Genomic DNA, 21456 nt, shown 5'->3' on the forward strand with positions numbered 1-21456 from the left:
TGGTCTGTGGAGTTAGCTATCTAGCCATCATGTTAGCCAACACCGGGCACAAAGAGAGGGAAAGAGGAAATTATTTTATTGAAAAAGAAGAATAGTTGTGCAGTGGCTAGATAGCTAAGGCATTTTGAACCGTGTCATAATTTTTTAGGTGGGCTAGCTTGTAAAAGCCAGCCCAATTTGTGATATTCCCACTATTTCTTTATTTAGGTGGGCTAGCTTGTAAAAGCCAGCCCAATTTGTGATATTCCCACTATTTCTTTATTAGGTGGGCTAGCTTGCAGAAGCTAGCCCAACTTGTGATATTCCCACTATTTCTTTCTTTCTTTCTTTATTATTATTATTCTCCCTGCTTTTTTGGACGTTAACTAGTTCTTCATACTTTGTGCTAGAAACTTCATTCAAACTTTAAAATGTTCACGATGTTTAGCTCTTTAACGGATGTATTCAGATTTTTGATATTTTTTATAGTTTTTTAGTAATTTAACTTTTAATAGTCATTTTTGTGCCATTGAAACTGCTGGTGGAATGTTCAGTATCATTATGTTTTTAGAGTGGTGGCAGCTGTTTCTTTTAAAATATTTACACATTTTGTAAACTGCTGGCACTCCTACAGTTTTGAAAGCTCACACACATATTATACATCAAAACTTTCACACAACTGTGCTGATTCGTACAATGTAAGTATCTTAGCCGTGTGACTTATAATTTTCGCTGTATGACGATTTGTTTGGCAACTGCGCTCTCCATTGAAACGTATGGGCCCACACTCTACCTTTTGAGCTGCTAATTTTGCATTTTTACCCTTTTTCTAACTCGTCGCCATGCCTACAGTTTTTAAGCTACACAGACATATCATAGCCTAAAATGTTCAGCATTTTCTCAGGATTCCTACGGTGTCAATATCTAGGCTGGCACCTTTATACTTTTTGAGAGAGAGCTGTCTGAAGCCGGCATGCCTTTCCATTGAAGTGAATGAGAGGATGCTCACAGTGTCAGTTGGGATTTGAATTTGGGGACACGTGCAGGCTCTCTGTAGAGGCACCCTTTAATGACTAATTCATATTCATTTCTTCCTTCCTTCCTTCCTTCCTTCCTTCCCTTCCTTCCTTCTGTCCTTCCTTCTTTCCTTCCTTCCTTCCTTCCTTTCTTCCTTCCATCCTTCATTCCTTTCCTTCCTTCCATCCTTCCTTCCTTTCCTTCCATCCTTCCTTCCATCCTTCCTTCCATCCTTCCTTCCCTTACTTCCATCCTTCCTTCCTTCTTTCTTTCTTTCCTTCCTTCCATCCATCCTTCCTTTCCTTTCCATTCCTTTCCTTTCCTTTCCTTTCCTTTCCTTTCCTTTCCTTTCCTTTCCTTTCCTTTCCTTCCTTCCTTCCTTTCTTCCTTCCATCCTTCATTCCTTTCCTTCCTTCCATCCTTCCTTTCTTTCCTTCCTTCCATCTTTCCTTTCCTTCCTTTCCTTTCCTTCCTTTCCTTCCTTCCTTTCCTTCCTTCCATCCGTCCTTCCATCCTTCCTTCCATCCTTCCTTCCATCCTTCCTTCCCTTACTTCCATCCTTACTTCTTTCTTTCTTTCCTTCCTTCCATCCTTCCTTTCCTTCCTTCCTTCCTTCCTTCCTTCCTTCCTTCCATCCTTCATTCCTTTCCTTCCTTTCCTTCCATCCTTCCTTCCATCCTTCCTTCCCTTACTTCCATCCTTCCTTCCGTCTTTCTTTCCTTCCTTCCATCCTTCCTTTCCTTCCTTCCATCCTTCATTCCTTTCCTTCCTTCCTTCCTTCCATCCTTCCTTCCTTTCCTTCCTTCCTTCTTTCCTTCCATCCTTCCTTCCTTCCTTTCCTTCCTTCTTTCCTTCCTTCCTTCCATCCTTCCTTTCCTTCCTTTCCTTTCCTTCCTTCCATCCTTCCTTCCATCCTTCCTTCCTTCCTTCCTTTCCTTCCTTCTTTCCTTCCTTCCTTCCATCCTTCCTTTCCTTCCTTTCCTTCCTTTCCTTCCTTCCATCCTTCCTTCCTTTCCTTTCCTTTCCTTTCCTTCCTTCCTTCCTTCCATCCTTCATTCCTTTCCTTCCATCCTTCCTTTCCTTCCATCCTTCCTTCCCTTCCTTCAATCCTTCCTTTCCTTCCTTCCTTTCTTCCTTCCATCCTTCATTCCTTTCCTTCCTTCCATCCTTCCTTCCTTCCTTTCCTTCCTTCTTTCCTTCCATCCTTCCTTCCATCCTTCTTTCTTTCTTTCTTTCTTTCTTTCTTTCTTTCTTTCTTTCTTTCTTTCTTTCTTTCTTTCCTTCCTTCCTTCCTTCCTTCCTTCCATCCTTCCTTCCTTTCCTTCCCTTCCCTTCCCTTCCCTTCCCTTCCCTTCCCTTCCCTTCCCTTCCCTTCCCTTCCCTTCCTTCCTTCTTTCCATCCTTCCTTCCATCCTTCCTTCCTCCTTTCTTTCCTTCCTTCCTTCCATCCATCCTTCCATCCTTGCTTCCTTCCCTTCCTTCTTTCTTTCCTTCCATCCTTCCTTCCTTTCCTTCCTTCCTTCCTTTCCTTCTTTCCTTCCTTCCATCCATCCTTCCTTTCCTTCCTTCCATCCGTCCTTCCATCCTTCCTTCCCTTACTTCCATCCTTCCTGCTTTCTTTCCTTCCTTCCTTCCTTCCTTCCTTCCTTCCATCCATCCATCCATCCATCCATCCATCCATCCATCCTTCCCTTCCTTCCTTCCTTTCTTTCTTTCTTTCCTTCCTTCCTTCCTTCCTTCCTTCCTTCCTTCCTTCCTTTCCTTTCCTTCCCTTCCCTTCCCTTCCCTTCCTTCCTTCCTTCTTTCCTTCCTTCCTTCCATCCTTCCTTCCATCCTTCCTTCCTCCTTTCTTTCCTTCCTTCCTTCCATCCATCCTTCCATCCTTCCTTCCCTTCCTTCTTTCTTTCCTTCCATCCTTCCTTCCTTTCCTTCCTTCCATCCTTCCTTCCTTCCTTTCCTTCTTTCTTTCCTTCCTTCCTTTCCTTCCTTCCTTCCATCCGTCCTTCCATCCGTCCTTCCATCCTTCCTTCCTTCCTTCCCTTACTTCCATCCTTCCTGCTTTCTTTCTTTCCTTCCTTCCTTCCTTCCTTCCTTCCTTCCATCCATCCATCCATCCATCCTTCCCTTCCTTCCTTCCTTCCTTCCTTTCTTTCTTTCTTTCTTTCTTTCTTTCTTTCTTTCTTTCTTTCTTTCTTTCTTTCTTTCTTTCTTTCTTTCTTTCTTCCTTCCTTCCATCCTTCCTTCCTTCCTTCCCTTCCCTTCCCTTCCCTTCCCTTCCCTTCCCTTCCCTTCCCTTCCCTTCCCTTCCCTTCCCTTCCCTTCCCTTCCTTCTTTCTCCTTCCTTCCTTCCATCCTTTCTTTCTTTCTTTCTTTCTTTCTTTCTTCCTCAAAGAAATATTCAGAATGACACTCTTTTTCAGGCTGCAAACTCATATTAATATATTTTCTCCTCTTTCAGCTATTGAACTCAATAAAACTATGAGTTATGATGAGTGGTCTAATCTATTTTTGAGTGTAGTACTAGCAGTACTTATAACAAACACCAACTGCAACACCTCCACAGCTCCTGGTCCGCCCGGGGTGGGCTATAGACACATGGTCTCCAATGAAGGGTGCATTGGGATGGCCTGGCAATCACTGACCTGCCCCCCACAACCTCTGACCTGAGGGGGCGGAGTCTCGCCACCACGCCACTATCCACACCACCGAAAGTACCCGACTAGCTGTGACCCAAGGGGGTGGGGCCTAACCAGAACGCCACTATCCACGCCACGGCCCCACAACTCAGCCCCTGATTGGGCTAGAGACACATGGTCTTCACCGGTGCGGGCGGGTATGTGGCCCGGAGAGGGGTACACTGTCCTCGACCAGATCTGACCTGAGGGGGCGGAGTCTCACCACCATGCCACTGTCCACGCCACAGACCCCACAACTCAGCCCCTGAGTGGGCTAGAGACGCACGGTCTTCGCCGGTGGGTGCATGGAGATTGCCTGGTCCGTAGTATTTCTAGCAGTAGCTGTTACATACAGCTGCAGCAGCTAGCCCACCTCACATTTTCTCCAGGAAATGTACTTTCTAGTTTATGTATTATTCTCCTCAGGTTTTTGGCCCTTAACTACTTCTTCATAATTTGTGCTAGAAACTTCATTCAAACTTTAAAATGTTCATCGTCTTTAGCTGTTTCCCGGATGTATTCAGATTTTTGATATTTTTTATAGTTTTTTTGTAATTTAACTTTTAATTGTAATTTTTGTGCCATTGAAACTGCTGGTGGAATGTTCAGTATCATTATGTTTTAAGAGTGGTGGCAGCTGTTGCTTTGAAAATATTCACACATTTTGTAAACTGCTGGCACTCCTACAGTTTTTAAAGCTCACACATATTATACTTCAAAACATTCGCACAACTGATGTTTGTGATGTGTGCTGATTCGTACAATGTAAGTATCTAAGCTGTGTGACTTATAGTTTTCACGGTATGATTTGTTCGGCAACTGCGCTCCCCATTGAAACGTATGGTGCCGCACTCTAACTTTTGAGCTGCTTATTTTGCATTTTAACCCTTTTTCTAACTAGAGATATAGTAAATTCAGACCTTGTTTGCTTGCTTGCGCTCAATGAACCACAATGCAGCAGCAGTCTTTGCAGCAGGCTGCGCGTGCCAGTTTCACGTCGCATCAAAGCCACTAGCAGGCTACAGCTGTATACTGTTGGTGTAACGTTATATTGATATCAATGTAGCCTCAACTGAATTTATTTCAGAATACCATGAAAACAACAGGAGACCACTGATCCTTTTAGAGCAACTTCGAGATTTAGATGGTGGCAGGGGCACAAAAGCCACGGTGACCGCAGGGGGTATAATTCTTTTCAGGACATCACGGCCAGAGGGAGGGGCATCGACGGCTGTGGCCGTCGTGTAATTCCCACCCTGGTTGTGATACTGACCAGCCAGGGTGTTACGGACCCCTCCCAGATGGTAGGTCTAGGGATAGAGAGGAGGGGACCACGCAACAAGCGGTGCCCGTGTGTAGGCTACCAAGAGCCAGTGTGGAGGCAGCGGCACAGACGACAACACTATAACCCAGGGACGACAGACAACGTGGTAAAATGCAATAACCAAAAGTGGGGTTTATTGCAGCCAACTAATAATAATAACAACAAGAGTAATAAAGAATAGTGACAAACAAACCCAACTGAGGCAAGACAAACCTCGGAGAAACTAAGGGGAGGACGCCAAAACAGACGGGACCAAAAGAATAAACAAAACACAATTCCCGCCCTAGATCTACGTCCCTATCGCTTCCCTGTCACAACCTTACTCTTATAAATCAGAACAACGTCCTCACTAACTAAGCGTACTATTGGTCCCGCCTAGTCTAATCCCAAAAATACAAAAGGTGGCACCCGCCTGGGGAAACTAGCCTAATATATTTAGACAAAGATATACTGTACCTACGTGTAAGTGTAAGCCCCCGGGCATCTGACCTTACATACCTTGCCCTCCCCTGGGGGGGGAACCTACTAGGAGTTGTGAACAGGTATGAAAACAAACACGATACAGCAGGACGAGTGATCAAACTAAACAGGACACAGTAAACCAACATACAATACAACAATAATGTGCTCCGACTAACAAAGGAATGCCGCTACCTCACGAAGAGGGGGAGCGGGAGGGTTTAAATAACACACACGCCCCTCTGATAGGGCAACAGATGAGCAGGCAGGACGACGCCATTGGAGGACAAAACACGCGGGAACCAGGTGGGTGGATCATGGACCGGACCGCAAACAATGACTGACAGTGACAGGGAACCAATCCTGGGGGAGATTACAAAAAAACAGAGAGAACAGAAAACACAGACAACACAACAGAAGTAACGTAACACAGGGTTAAACCTGAAGTTATCACACTAGCCCTGCTTCGTAGTACAGGGCCCTGGTCTTGTGTGTGACGTCAACACACTACAGGGGTCAGAGGGTGGAGGTCACCACAGCAAGTAGACCGGTCCACCTTGCCCAGTGTTCTCCACGGATCCTCAAGCCTACATTCATACCTTAAGTCTCTGTTGCAACTCTTATATCTCTCTTTTTCTCTCCCTCTCTCAGGTCTCCCTCTCTACTCTCCAGAATGCCATAGCAGGCTTGGTGGTGATGTCGGAGGAGATGGAGAGGATCTACAACAGCTTCCTCAACAACCAGGTGCCAGATTACTGGGCCAACTCGGCCTACCCCTCTCTGAAACCGCTGGGCTCCTGGGTCAGAGACCTGGCTCTCAGGGCCTCCTTCATCCAGGTGAGACACACAAACACACACACACATAGTCATCAAACAACTTGAAAGCGCACCTACATAGAACAGACTCAAAAGACACAAAGATGTATGTGTGTGTGTGGGGGGGGGGGGTGGGGGTGGTAATAGCTAATTAGCTCAGATGAGAAAATGCTTCTAACGCATGGTTTGTTCAAGAGCTACCCTGAGGCAGAGGCCATCTCACCTGCTCCTCACACACACGCACACACACACACACACACACACATATTAATTACGAGGGGTAGTGGGATCGGGTGATGTAGTGGGAGATTCATGTTGAAGGATCATCATGTCATCCAGAGAGGAACAAGAGAGCAGGCAACTGTTACCCTTCTTGAAGCTCTCTTTTTCCAGTTCCCTCTGCCTTCTCCCTCCCTATTTTCCTTCTCTCTTCTCTCACTCACCCCTTCTATATTTATTGTGCTCTTTCTCTTCCATATCCAACTTCTCCGCTGTCTCTCTGCCCATCTCTATCTGTCTGTCTGTCTGTCTCTCTCTCTCTGTTGTTTACCCCAGAGTCAGAGCATACTGGTCTGAGGATGTGTTATGCTATCCCCACATTTTCACAAACACACACCCACACTAAAAATTGTTTCAAATGGTGTAATGTGATGACTTAGCACAGTTTCTGAATGCATATATCTTTATATGTGGCGGTACAGTATTTGATAGCACATCAACAAATGTTAATGAAACACCTAAAAATGTAACATTAGATGCATCGCCTCAACAAATAATCCTGTATTTATCCCCCTTCAGAGTTGGATCACGCAAGGTCAGCCCAAATCCTTCTGGATCTCCGGACTCTTCTTCCCTCAAGGATTCCTCACTGGTACGAGCTCTGGAAGGCCTCCGGGATCCTCTGTTCTGAAGCTGCACACTTAGTTTTTGTTTGAGGTTGTATCCTGTGGAAGTTCTCGGGATCAGTTGTATACATCCCATGTGTCATGTGTATGCGCTGAGAACCCCGTGAAAGTGATTGCCTGGGAACTGTACAGCCGAAACATGCATCCGCTGTTCTTCCTCCCCGCCTGTAGGGACACTGCAGAATCACGCCAGGCGCTACAACCTCCCCATCGATGAGCTCAACTTCCGCTTCAACATGGTGCCCATCTACCGCGACCAGAACGCCGTCAGCGAGGCCATGAGGACCGTTGCACCAGGGGCAGAGCTCAACATGGACGCTGAGGTACAACTGAGAGTCTCAGTCTTCTGATTGGCTAATTGGTTGACTGATTGATTGATTGATTGGTAAGAGAGAAGCTTCTGTCGAGACTTCCAATGCATTGAAAACTGACAACACTCATATTATGCTACCCTTATAGTTCACTCTACTCTTAACTCTGGCCAAGTGGAGTGGTAATACTGCTAACTGTTATCCTGATGGTAGGCCGTGGAAGTGGAAACCTACCTCCTACCTAGCCCTATTGTGTATTCAGCCAACCCTGACTAGGGCACAGTGACCAGAAGCACTCACTCGTGGGCAGCTGTGATGAGGCCTGGCCAGCTCCGGCAGGGATCCATCCTTGTGGCATGATTCCTCTTGTGGCTGGACCAGCTCTCCCTGTGTAGTTCAGTCGAGTTAAAATCCAGGTGTACAAATGTTCTTAAAGAGTGTGTGTTGAAAGCTGCGCCCAGGAGTGGGTTGCACCAACTGGTCTTAAATTAAGACGGTCATAACTGCTAAACAGGTCGTAGCCAAGACCATTTTTTAGAATGGATGTAAGCCTGTTGCACCAACCAAAGTTACGCCTAGGCGCAACTACGACCGGTCTTAGAACTGCACGTCCATGTGAAAGAATGAAACAGCGTCAGTTGCTAAGCAATGTTACCGGCCGCGAGGAGGCTATTATAACGGTCATTGATTACAGTGTTGCGCATCCTATAACGCTTCAATGGGCAGGCGGACATACCGACCGATTCGGCGACTCAGTGCCAGTGAGACTCTGCAAATGGCCCGGCAAGCTGTTGACTTGTGGACATTGATCATGTCTCCCGTTGTGTTTTGGAAGGCTCCGTTTGCGTAAAAACGCAGAGCAATCAGCACTTGCAGAGCCGGTGGCAGTGCTGCATTGCGGTCTGAAAGATGTTCCAGGTCTCTCCTACAAAATCGGAACCTCTCTATTAATTCAATGTCATCATAGACATCCAACGGGTTGCTCCGATCCCTAACGACGCGTTCACGTGTAAATGCCCTGTCATTAATAATGCGGTGGATCAGACGAGCCATTGCACTAAACCTACCTACCGTTACCGTCAGCGTTACTATGGAAATGTGATCATAAACGTTCTAAGCTTAGACTTAAGCCTGCTCTTGGGTAGGCGTAGAATTTACGCCCGGTCATAGTGAAAATTTAGCTTACGACCAGCTGGTGCAACGGTCTTTAATTATGCCCAGGAAAGTTAAGACCGACTTAACTTACGACCAGTTTAAGACCAGTTGGTGCAACCCACTCCAGAGGTTCAAATATCTTAGTGCCCAATGATGTCTCCACAATCAGCATCGCATCTGGTCTCACTGAATTTTCTTCTCCCAGCGGGTCTTCACCTGGTGCTCATGCCCTCCTAATGAGCTCCAAACCTCTAAACGCTGTGCTCAACTAAAGACTGAAGATATTCATCGAGATTTTGTTGCTAAAAGTGGGAAACAATTTGAGAGAGAAAAACCTGCATTGCAGGACCAATCCAACATCTTCAGGGCGGTCCTTCCTAATGGGGCGGTGAATGTTATGTTTTGATTCCAGTTTATTTGGAGGACATCATTTCTGTTAAGGCCGGTCTTTCACCCTATTGGAGATGAAGGGAGTGGTTCTGATTGGTAGCATCGGTATTTGGTGCTGTCCTAGCGAAGATTTTAATCTTTTAGATGCAGAGATCTTGAAAGACTGGTATCGCGAGACTACAACCCACCTCACTCTCCGTCTCCATAGTTACCGATGCCCAAGGATGGCGTGCTGGTGCATGGTCTGTTCATGGACGCCAGTCGCTGGGACGACGTCAACATGGTAATCGAGGACGCGTTGCCACGGGTGATGAACCCCATGCTGCCAGTGGTGCACTTCGAGCCCCAGCGGAACTACGTTCCGGATCCTCAACTGTACCATGCTCCTCTATATAAGACCTCGGCGAGGGCCGGCACCCTGTCAACTACAGGTACTGTGTACACTACCTAGTATACACTTCAGCAATAGCTCACGACAGGCCGCCGTACAGTATATGGTTATTATATCACAGCTAAAGGCGTTGTTCGGTCCAATGCGAAAGGGAGATATAATAACCATACCACAGGCCTGAAGTTAGCTACAGTATTGCTTTCATAAAATGGTCACCAAGCATGGCAATACAAAAGTAATAGACACCCCCCAAATATTTTGTATTAATAAAGACTAGGGATGTTAATTTAATGCGCTAATTAGATCAATTAATTATACAAATTGCAGTGTGTTCATTAAATTAATGTAACATTAATCGATTTTGCCCAGCAGACCTCATGGGCTGCACAGAATGAGTAGGCTAAGTCTATCTCAGACAAATGGAAAACCACGTTCACAAATTGAATTGCTATGGACATTTCAATTGCTATGGTAGAAGACAAGGGCTTAATGGAAGCTTTGCAAATTACGTCATTCAACGCAGGTACAAGCAGTCATCAAGAGGAACAATAGTTTAAAAAATCCACAGGCATATTGGTGTAAATTGAATATGCTGCCCAGATTGATTGATAGCCTTACATATAAGATATAGCAAATAATTATTTAATAAAGCAATATATTGAATTGCCCATTCAATGCCTTACTCGTCTGCCATAATAATGTAATGTATTTAAATAAAATATCTTAATTTGGGGGCTTTTCCCAGAAAAAAAGATGCATGCAACTAATTGCGATTCATTTGATAAATTAATTACAGATCATGTCATTAATTTGATTATTTTACAATCTTTTTTTTTTTTTTTACTATCGATTGACAGCCCTAATAAAGACAAATATTATGCTTTGCTGCTGACTTTCATTAGCCTGATATCAGATAGAATTGTCAACTCCTTACACTCCATTGAGAACTTCAGTCTGACATTACTTCCACTCTAACCGATTTCCATGGGGGAGGGGGATTGGATTATAACATCATTGCTGATGCAAAGCCATGACAACCATAGACAACAAATGACAACACAGAGCGAAGTGAAACAGTAATGTAAAACACCACACAATGTGAATTGTGTGGTGGTATATGGATTTGATTCAAATGTAAGTACACTGGACTGAAACAAGAAGTGGAATCCCTAAAGAACCATACCATGAGGACCGGCTGAACTAGGAATAGCTGGGGTTTCTTGACTCTCTAGCTCGTCAGCCTCTACCTCACTCTGGCTGTCTGCAGTTGGACCATGTTCTGGCTCCCTCATCTCTCTCTCATCCCTGCTAAGCTGTCTCTTTGGAAAAAATCCTCTGATATCACCCTTCCTCTTCATTGCTTTTCCTAGCTATAATACCTGCAACAAGTCATATTCTTAACATAAGTTAACTTAAGCTAAGTTAAGCTAGCACTAGCTACGTTTTCACTTACTGTATCTGTGTGACACTCAGCTAACTTGCTAGCTATCGTTACGTGTAGCTAACAGTTAGCTAAATAGCTAGTTTATCTAGCTAGCTAGCTAGGCTAACGGCTGCAAAACGTCTTCACTCCTTAACTCGGTAAATAGTATTAAATCAATGAAAAACAAAACATTCATTAACTAAACATACCCATTAGGTAATGCATTCTAAACGTAATCACATTAATTAAAACCGCATTTAACATTAACGTTACTTCAGAGACTTCATTCAGCCGCATGAGACGGCTCATCAGCACTGACTGCATCCAAAGATGTGAATCCAAAGACTTGAAATAGGGTGCAACCATTTATCTAAGGGATGTGGGGGTGGAACAAACATGAGTTTCTTTTTCAAACTTGACATTAAGGGATTTTACTCTGAATTCGGATTGCTATTTTGTTTGTTTATTTTTTTTCCAATCCAGTAATAATAATAAAACAAATTATATCAGTTGGTCTTTGTAACTGTGGTGGCAAGTAGGGTGGCAAGCCCTTTTACAGGGGTGGCAGTTGCCACCCCTTGCCACCATGGTAGTTTCGCCACTGGAATGGATCTCTGAAGAAGTTGGTTCTCTCCTTTTCTCTTTTCTTGCTCCTCTTTCTGAGCCTCCACTCTATGCAGCTTGGCACTCCGCTGCCAGCTCGCAGCTCGGAACAAAACTTATGCTAGCCAGCTGTTAGCCAGACACCTCATTGTCCCAAATCAATAACTTCTTTCACATCATGTCAAATATGCATGGTCTCACTGTCAGTCGTAGCTTCAAGTACATTCATTGTTGAATTACGAGGACGGGATGTGCCATGATAAGTGAGGAATGCAAATCCAGGAATTGCTTCTAGACGTACCAGTCTGCTTTGCTAGCTCTATCCTTGTAAAAAGAATAATCACCAAAAACAATAACACTGTGACAATAACGCTGAATAACTATACGTGTTTCAGAAACTGCAAAACAATGCAGATATGCCAGAGCGCACTCAGACCACACAGACCTAACCCCCCCCCCTCCACCCAGACTGCCAGTGAACTCTGACAAATGTCTGTTTACTAAACTGACCACATATTGGAAATCTCCATGGTTATTTTGTTGCCTGAAAACGTCTTAAAACTTAATAAAGTTGCATATTTACAGTTGCAAAGCCAAAATTGCAACAGCTTTTGACAACTTTTTTGGGGGGATTCAGACGTGGAGTGATACTATTGTGCAAAGGAATTAGACATCATAGCCGTGGTATATGGTAAATATACCACAGCTAATGGTAAATATACTGTACCACAGCTACGAACCAATCAGATTGCTTGATTTGAGCCATCTGTTTTAAAATATATACATAGTATACACTACCTAGTCAGACTCTGCTGTACAAGACCTCTACTACAGGTAGAGTACACACTATACACACAGTATAGTACTCTAGTGTACACTAACCCGCCAGGGCCAGCACCCTGTCCATTCTCCACTCTCACTCTGTTCTCTGCCCTCCCCACAGGTCACTCCACCAACTTTGTAGTGACGGTGATGCTGCCATCCCGCAGACCCAGTGACTACTGGATCTCGAAAGCCTCCGCCCTGCTCTGCCAGCTCAGCGAATGACCTTTCACCTCACACACATGCACACACGCACGGAAGCACACACACCAGACTGACGAAGCTCCACTATGTACAGTATAGAGTCTGCCTCTGGGCTTATTTATGAAGAACTTCCTAATGACGTTTTGTGTTTTTTTGTTTTTATTTATTTATAACGAGCTTCCTAATGGGGTTTTGTGATTCCGTTTTTCCATGCTGCCTCAAAGCAACCACAAGGAGTTTTTCACTTTTTGTTTATTTTAGAGGCCCCTTTGGACAAAATAGGTAGTGTTTTCCTGGAAAGATGACCCCATTGGGTTGGGCTGATCAACAATGTCACCGTCCATGACTGACAATTGCTAGCCAAATATGATGGTTGAGAAAACATTGTGACATAGGGTTAACATAATTGCAGGGCAATTAGGCTTTCAAAATGAACAGAGTTGGACCCTCCAACTCTCCTCTGTGCAAATTGCCACATTGAGACCGTAGGGCTTTTCATTATTAAGTCGTTAGCTACTTCACACAGTCTTAAGCAAACCAATAAATGTACAATACATTGCAATAAAAAGCTATTATGACAGACAACCATAGGCTACAGAAAAATAGATGGCTGGTCCAAGAGGCAAGCCTATGAAATCAGTTTTATTCTTTCCCAAATTCCATTTTAGTCTTTCCCAAATTCTGTTTCTTTCCATTTTAATTGATCTGAATACGGTGTTTTACATGCAACACAATATTCCACTTTTATCAAGGCAAGTGCTTCAATACAGTTCTGCTACTACCCATAACTATAAAGTGATGCAATAATCTAGGCAATAGACATTCAATTACATTATGAGCTCTCATCTACTCTATCACATACATTTCCATTGAAGTAGCCAACATGGTTGTCAGCCTCTGTTGAGCTGGGTGAGTGCTAGGATTGCCGCTGTTGCCGGTGTCTTGGTGTTGGGGCATAGCCTACACCGGCCATACACCATTGCATTAACCTACTTGCCCAGCGTTGTGTTGCTTTTTTAAAACACATTTGAGTTAATTTTCGTGTATCAGCTCCCAGGTTAAAGAGCATATTGAAGGTTGGATACCCCAGTGAGTCAATGTGTAGGCAAATTATGTAGGAATTAGATTTTCATAAGCCATGCCATGCACATAAGCCGAGCTGGGCCTGGTCTGGTTTCGACTCGTGAACTCGTCCCACTTGCACTGACCCCGAGTCAAAGAGTATGGAATGCCAAGAGGGGACACTCCATTCATTCTGCTATGGAACCAAATCGCCCGGGGGCTGATCCGGGCCACCGCCATTTTGGACTATCAAATTGATTATGCAATCTGTGCTGCACTGTTAGCTGTCAGTGTCATGCACTCACTTTTTCATGTTGACACTTGCGTTTACATCAGGAATTCCCTCTATTACGATCTCACTCTTGTTTGATTTTTATCTTCATTAAAAATATACAATTAAATCTGCACAAATACAAGTTACTCATTCTATTTAGACGGATACAGCTACATTTACACAGGTTTACAAAATGTAAAACTTGACACAAGGTTTTCTCTTTTTCACTGAATTTAATTTCATGTTCACACCCATTACAAGTTATAACTTTGCTAGACTAGGCATCTTCAGTAATACCAAGGAGCTGTGTCTGGGAGGTAGGATGGGAGCAGCATAGGGCCTTCAAGCCTGCGATCACGAAGGGGCAGGAAGTGGAACAGTCCACTCACTTTAATACCTGGTAACAATTATTCTCAGCTCTCTCTCCTCAACAAAGGTACACTAATGTTTGTTCTTCTGATGACTTATTTTGAGAAATATTTGTTTCTCTTCTGGTTTGGCAGACAGATCCGGTGGTTTTCCTCCCACAGGATGTGATGGATTCTGATGCTTAACAATAACTTGACCATGTAGATGAGTGCCTCTTGGGACATCTTCAAAACAAGTCAAAATTCAACGTATCGCTACATCTACAGTATTACAAATTAATCTATTACCAGTGAATTGAACAATATCACCAACAGCAAGGCTTGAGTTGAAAAGCCCTGCTGTAGAGGATCCTCAAGGTGCTAATCTTAAATCATAATTGTCAAGTCATGCCACTCCTCTCACCTGATATCCTGGATAGCTGGTCCTGGCTGTAGCTGAGCACTCTCCCTGACCACCCAGATTCACACTCAGGTTTACTTGGGACGGGGATAGAACAGTCCATTGGCTCTTCTTGATGGGAAGTAAAACACATAGAATAATTTATTGTATAATGCATATATTGTACAGTGTATGGTGTAAAAATAAATCTGAATAACTTCTCCATTAAAGTACCCTAAAAGTATAGCGGTACCAAAGACAACTTCCCATGAACACCCAGGTTGTCAGTATCTGACCGGTCCATTGGCTCTCCACCTGGTCACCGGCAGCTCCACCAAAAGTCTCTCTAGCATAGTTGTGCTTGTCTCTGACCAGCTCAGTGTCGATGAGGACCTGGTTACTCTCCTGGCTTCTGTTTACAGGTGCTGATATCGGTGGCGTTATCACATTCTGCAGGTCCAGCACACGCTGTGGAAGGACAATGTATTGCCACCACAGTGTACAAAGTTATTCTTTCTCATATGACTTCCTCAGTTCAGCACCTGACTTATTCAGATTATTGTTAGTGTGTAAATAACTATTTCTGACACTGCCATGTCGATAACTAGTCTGTTAAATGTAAAACGTTCGTTTTTTTATTTTCCTTTTTACAGATATGCAATGTGAGTAAGACTGACTGAGACAGTGAACTGTATGAGGGATTTTTGAGTGTGAAACTAAAAAAGACAGTGAATATTTAAAGGGGTACGCCGCTGTCATAGCAAGTTTAGCTCAAAAAGAGCCTCTGCTAAAACTATGATAAACATGCATTTTCAGGGCAGGAAGTGCAGGGTGTGATCTTACCGGTGTCATTATGTTGTTGTGAAATATATCGTATTCTCAAACCGAATATTGAAACAAAAGCTCCATTTGAGCCAGAACTATTTTGCCGAACGTACTACACCATACCTTTCGCACTGTAAACTTTGCACGTTATAGAGAGCGCGAGCATGCACGTGCGCGGTAAAGATAGACGATTGTTTACAGTACATCCTCCTAGCCATGCCTAACACGTCAACACATGGGGATGGCGATTCATTTCACAAGACAACATTCTACTGAGACCGGTAAGGGGCTTCCTGGCGCTTCCTGCCTTGAAAATGCATGTTTATCATAGTTTTTAGCAGAGGCACATATACCTTCATTATAAAGGGGGTGGGCACACAGAGGAAAAAGGAGCTAGCTTACTACTGCACGGATTGGTTAAACGTTGGTGTGTACGGATCGGTTTCATTGAGGACAAAGCGACATTTGAGCTAAACTTACTATGACAGCGGCGTTCCCCTTTAAACAATAACATCTACAAATATGGACAAACATATCTACAAATATTAGGGTACGTTCAAGACAACTCTTGACTCGGGAATTCCCAAGCTAGGAATCCCGACCCCCGAAGTTATTGAATTAATGGCGATTTTAACTCGGGGGGGGGGGGGGGGGGGGGGAGTAAGCAATGCAACCAGCTAGCTCTGAGCTAGCTAGCTAACGTTAGCTACATTAGCTAATGTTAGTTAGCAAAACAGATGGCTAGCTAATTTCACCGGTAAAATAGCTGTTTAAGTCCACACATTGCTATAATCATCCATCCATCTATCCATATTCATCCGCTTATCCGGGGTCGGATCGCGGAGGCAGCAGTTCCAGCAGGGGGCCCCAGACATCCCTTTCCCTGGCAGCATCAACCAGCTCTGCCTGGGGAATCTTTAGCCGCTCCCAGGCAAGTGCGGAGATGTAATCCCGCCACCTAGTTCTGGGTCTACCCCGCGGCCTCCTCCCAGCCGGACACGCCTGGAACACCTCCCTAGGGAGGTGCCCAGGAGGCATCCTCACTAGATGCCCGAACCACCTCAACTGGCTCCTTTCGACGCAAAGGAGCAGCGGCTCTACTCCGAGTCTCTCCCGGATGACTGAACTTCTCACCCGATCGCTCAGGGAGACCCCAGCCACCCTCCGGAGAAAACTAATTTTGGCCGCTTGTATCCATGATCTCGTTCTTTCGGTCATGACCCATCCTTCATGACCATAGGTGAGGGTGGGGACGAAGATAGACCGGTACATCGAGAGCTTTGCCTTTTGGCTCAGCTCTCTTTTCGTCACAACAGTGCGGACAAAGCGACTGCAGAACCGCACCAGCTGCTCCGATTCTCTGGCCAAGCACCCTCTCCATGGTTCCCTCACTCGTGAACAAGACCCCCAGATACTTGAACTCCTTCACTTGGGGTAAGAACTCATTTCCTACTCGGAGCGGACAGGCCACCGGTTTCCTGCTGAGAACCATGGCCTCAGACTTAGAGGTGCTGATTCTCATCCCAGCCGCTTCACACTCAGTTGCAAACCTATCCAGAGAGTGCTGGAGGTCGCAGGCAGATGATGCTATGAGGACCACATCATCTGCAAATAGCAGCGACGTCATCCCCAGCTCACCGAACTGCAACCCCACCGGCTATGCCTCGATATCCTGTCAATGAAAATCACAAACAGGATTGGTGACAAAGCGCAGCCCTGACGGAGGCCAACCCCCACCGGAAAGGAAGACGAAGACGAAGAGGACACGGACACAGCTCTCGGTCTGGGTGTACAGGGATTGGATGGCCCTAAGTAGGGATCCCCTCACCCCATACTCCCGTATAACCCTCCACAAGACCTCTCGAGGGACCCGGTCGTAAGCTTTCTCCAAGTCCACAAAACACATGACATAGACAGGTTGGGCAAACTCCCAAGCCCCCTCCAAGATCCTTGCGAGAGTGAAGAGCTGGTCGGTGGTTCCACGACCAGGACGAAATCCGCATTGTTCCTCTTCGATCTGAGGTTCGACTATAATCATACAAACATATATTGCACAATTACACATCAAATTACATGTTAAAACGTCAACAAACACTTAATAATAATTAAATTCTTATAGTCAGCGTTATATGCTGCCATGTTGTGACGTCAACTCGGGGCTCAAAATGATACCCGATTCCCGACTCGTTATCCCGAGTTGGACGAGCGTTCAATTCGTTTTTCACAAGTTAGAGGTCGGGAATTCCCGAGTCCCGTGTTGTCTTGAACGCACCATTATACTGTACAGTGTAACTGTACAAAATCATTGTCTGTGCAGCTCTTGCTCAGAGCGGTCACTGACTGTTGCAGCTGGCTGGGACTGTGGAGCTGCTATTTAGTCAGACTGGCTGTGTGAGTGCTGCTGTGTGACTGATGAGGAGGAGACGGCAGCCCTCACTGTACTCGCCTCTCGTGAGTTCAGTTGTAACGTGAACCGCGGAACGAGATACTGTATGTTGGATGCTTTTGCAGAGCTTTGTCAACACAATAATTGACCAAAAGACCAGAAAAACACGCTAGAGTGGTCGCTGGTCGCTTTTGACTAATTAAGTTACCAAGGGGGGCTGGAAAGTCGCCAGATATAGTGACAAAGTCGCCAAGTTGGCAAGACTGAGCGAGCTCAGTGCATTTTGGTAGTTATAGGCCTAGGTTTCTTCCGTTTGAGCAAAAAATACATTTTCTGTCTTTTCTCTGGCCATAAAGCACAAATTTCACAAATAACTGCACATTTCTACTACAGTGACCCAATTTTAATTGACCTTCAGATTCCCAGCTGCAAAATACTCCTTTAAGTTCTTACCTTCCAGTTCAGCTTCCAATTCTGCATTTTCACATTTCAGCTTTGACTCTTGCTTTAAGAGATGAATAAATTTATACTCATATGTATTTGTGTTGTTCTGTTATGCAGTGTTGTCCTTTGAATCTCTAATGGGTGTTTTGTATAATGGTGAAAATCAGTACAATTCTTAATGACAAAAAAGGAAAGGCTTAATCTCCATGTTCAGTAGAACCTCTCAATGCCATGGCTATCAACAATGAAAATGCTGATCATTATTCTACAAGTTGGCCAGATACAGTATGTTTAAAATGAAGCAGCAGTACCATCTTTATTCGCATTGTCTTGAACTTCTGACCGCTCCCCCTTCTCCTGAATGAAAACTCCACTGTATGCTGATTGGCTGATTTCCTCCCAACGTCCTGACATGTTGGGAGCAGATTTCTCTAATAACTCCATGTTTCTCAGAGTAGGCCTAATTAGCTGCGGCGGGTGATACGCTCGGGGGAGAGGATGATCGGCTGAGCCGTGCCCTCCCTCCAGGCCCTGCACGACTCCAGGGCGCTGAAGATCATGGCCGACCCCTCCCACCCGGGCTATGGCCTCTTCACTCCGCTCCCCTCTGGCAGGAGGCTGCGGTCGTCAAAAACTAAAGCTGTTCGACACAGGAACAGCTTTTTCCCCTCGGCCAAAAGCCTTATCAACAAGGCTCCCCTCTGACTCTCTCCCCTGCCCCCTGCATTTTTGGACTATACTGACTACTTTCTCTTTTGTAGGCCAAATGCATTGCTAGTTTTGCACTATGTTTGTATTTTGCACTGTCCTGTCCTGTTTTTGCACTGGTGCATTGTTGTGTTGTGGTTGGCTCCACAATGTCGCAAAAAATCCTATGTATGTCAAGTACAATGGCAATAAAAGGATTCTGATTCTAATAAATCAATAAAGAAGCTGCAGTAAAGGTGAGTAACCCCATGTCTTTGTGTACTTCTGAGCTGTTCTTGTAACAAATCCACACATTCATCAAGTGCATTCCTGCTTGCTTTATTTCATAAAATGCTCCAACATTCACCATGAAACTCATATTTTATCAGCCATAGTAATGTGTGACAGGTTCTTGTCATGTTTATTCAGCTTCCTTTGCCTGAGAGAAGGAAAAAAAACAAGAGGGCATTAGTTATCAGCTTCTTTTTGCAGAAAGGGTCCATAAAAAATGCTTTTTTGTTAACTATAACTTGAAGTAGTGGATCCAGCCTTGATGGAACAGCAAACTAACCCTTACCTTTCCAGAGTCACGGCTCTTGACTCTGAGCTTGTTGACCTGAGACTCAGCAATGTCAGCACGCTCCTCAGCCTCCTCCAGCTCATGCTGAACCTTCCTGCACTTGGACATGTGGCCGTTGGCTTGCTCCTCCTGGGAGATATTGAGAGGAAAACATCAGCATCCAAAGGTTGTTGCAGAATGGCCATCAAGTTGTGTAACTTAGTGAATTTGCATTCTAAGTTGGAGTAAGTTCAAATGCCTAATGTTTCATTTAAAATGATAACTGCTTGATTTGAGGGTGGGCTTACACTTTTGTGACTACTGTACTTTTTCCTTTATGAAGGGCAAACTCACTCAAAAGCTCAAGTATTTGACATGAATGGAGCCCCTAGTTAAAGGTTTCGATGGAACTCTAAAACATTGTGATTTAAGGTTAAAATCCTGCAATCCAGGTGGAACTCTTTAGTGTGTGACTTACAGCCTCCTCAGCCTGTCTCTTGTAGGCCTTCACTTTAAGCTGCAGCTTGTCCACAAGGTCCTGAAGTCTGGCCATGTTCTTCTTATCCTCCTCAGTCTAAAGCAGATAGGAAATTGATAAATTGTAATCTATGTGTGTGTATATATATATATATAGACACATTTATGCACACATATATACAGTATTATGCTCACATATGATGTCTGTATAATGAGTGTATTGGAGTGTGAGTTGTTACCTGGTATGTCAGCTCCTTGACTCTGCGCTCGTACTTGCGGACTCCCTTGATTGCGTCTGCACCTCTCCTCTGTTCAGCATCAATCTCTCCCTCCAGCTCACGCACCTGTATGGAGAACATGAGCTCATTGAGAAGATTTTATCAATAACATGCTAGAAAAAACATTTTACCCCATTCAAGGCACCTCGGGTCACTGTACAACTGCTATTAACTCACCCTGCTCTCCAGTTTCTGGAGCTGCTTCTTGCCACCCTTCATGGCCAGGTTCTCAGCCTCATCCAGACGGTGCTGAAGGTCCTTGACTGTCACCTCAAGATTCTTCTTCATCCTCTCAAGGTGAGAGCTGGTGTCCTGCTCCTTCTTCAGCTCTTCAGCCATCATGGCTGCCTGCAACCACAGAACACAGCTTGGGTGAGGTGGAGAAGTACTGCTAGGTAAGTCAGCATAGCTGTTATGGCTGGTAAAAGTTGATCGGTTAGTAAACAGTACAGTGTGATCAGGGTGAAATATGCATACAGATTAAACCAGACTCACATCAGTGATGGCCTTCTTAGCCTTCTCCTCAGCATTCCTGGCCTCCTGGACGGTGTCATCCACCTCTCCTTGCACCTGCACCAAGTCGGCCTCAAGCTTCTTCTTGGAGTTCAACAGGCTGGTGTTCTGGAAGGATTAATCAATGAGAAGTAAAACAAAAAAAAATCTTCCATTATGAATGTTCCTTGGCTTTATCTGTGTCTGTGTGTTAGCACCTGGGAATGCAGCAGTCCCACTCTCTCACTGGCGTCCAGCAGCTCCTGCTCAGCCACTTTGCGGCCTCTCTCTGTCTGCTCAAGAGCCACTCTCAGCTCCTCAATCTCAGCCAGCATGAGACCGTTTCTGCGGTCCACCATGGCTGCCTGCTCCTTCATGTCCTCTGCAGCACGGACGGCATCATCCAGGTGCAACTGGGCATCCTAGAAACACAGATATGATATCTTATTTACTAAACATAATCTATGTTGTCTAATACTCTAGCAGCTGTCTGTATATCTGTGGATCTATGGGATCTATGGCCACACCTGGTTCGAAGTGTGCATGTTTGCACAAGATCCAATCACCAACAAAGGGCATTCTTCTATGGCCTTATGGTAATGTTGTTGTACCCAAGCCCGCAAACCATGAGGGTTGGAGAAGACTGAATTTTTCCTGGCAGATGGAATTTTCCCTCCCTGCTAGCTTGTAGATAGCTTGTATCATAGTGTACAAGTTACATACTGTAGCTTTAAATCTAGGGGATGACCCA

General features: G+C 44.8%; 1 protein-coding gene across 1 annotated transcript in view; it reads left to right on the forward strand.

Annotated features, from left to right (window-relative positions):
- dnah6 (dynein, axonemal, heavy chain 6) overlaps nt 1-12495 on the forward strand; it is a gene marked incomplete at both ends in the record, with an annotated part of 63825 nt that extends 51330 nt beyond the window's left edge. The window contains 5 exons of the mRNA XM_084458194.1: nt 6106-6291; nt 7069-7141; nt 7347-7498; nt 9240-9462; nt 12392-12495. Coding sequence (XP_084314320.1) covers nt 6106-6291; nt 7069-7141; nt 7347-7498; nt 9240-9462; nt 12392-12495 — 738 coding nt within the window. The remainder of the gene's footprint in view (nt 1-6105; nt 6292-7068; nt 7142-7346; nt 7499-9239; nt 9463-12391) is intronic.
- Nucleotides 12496-21456: the final 8961 nt, after the last annotated feature.

This window comes from Borostomias antarcticus (assembly GCF_949987555.1).
Source record: "Borostomias antarcticus genome assembly, chromosome: 24".
Classification (NCBI taxonomy): domain Eukaryota; kingdom Metazoa; phylum Chordata; class Actinopteri; order Stomiiformes; family Stomiidae; genus Borostomias; species Borostomias antarcticus.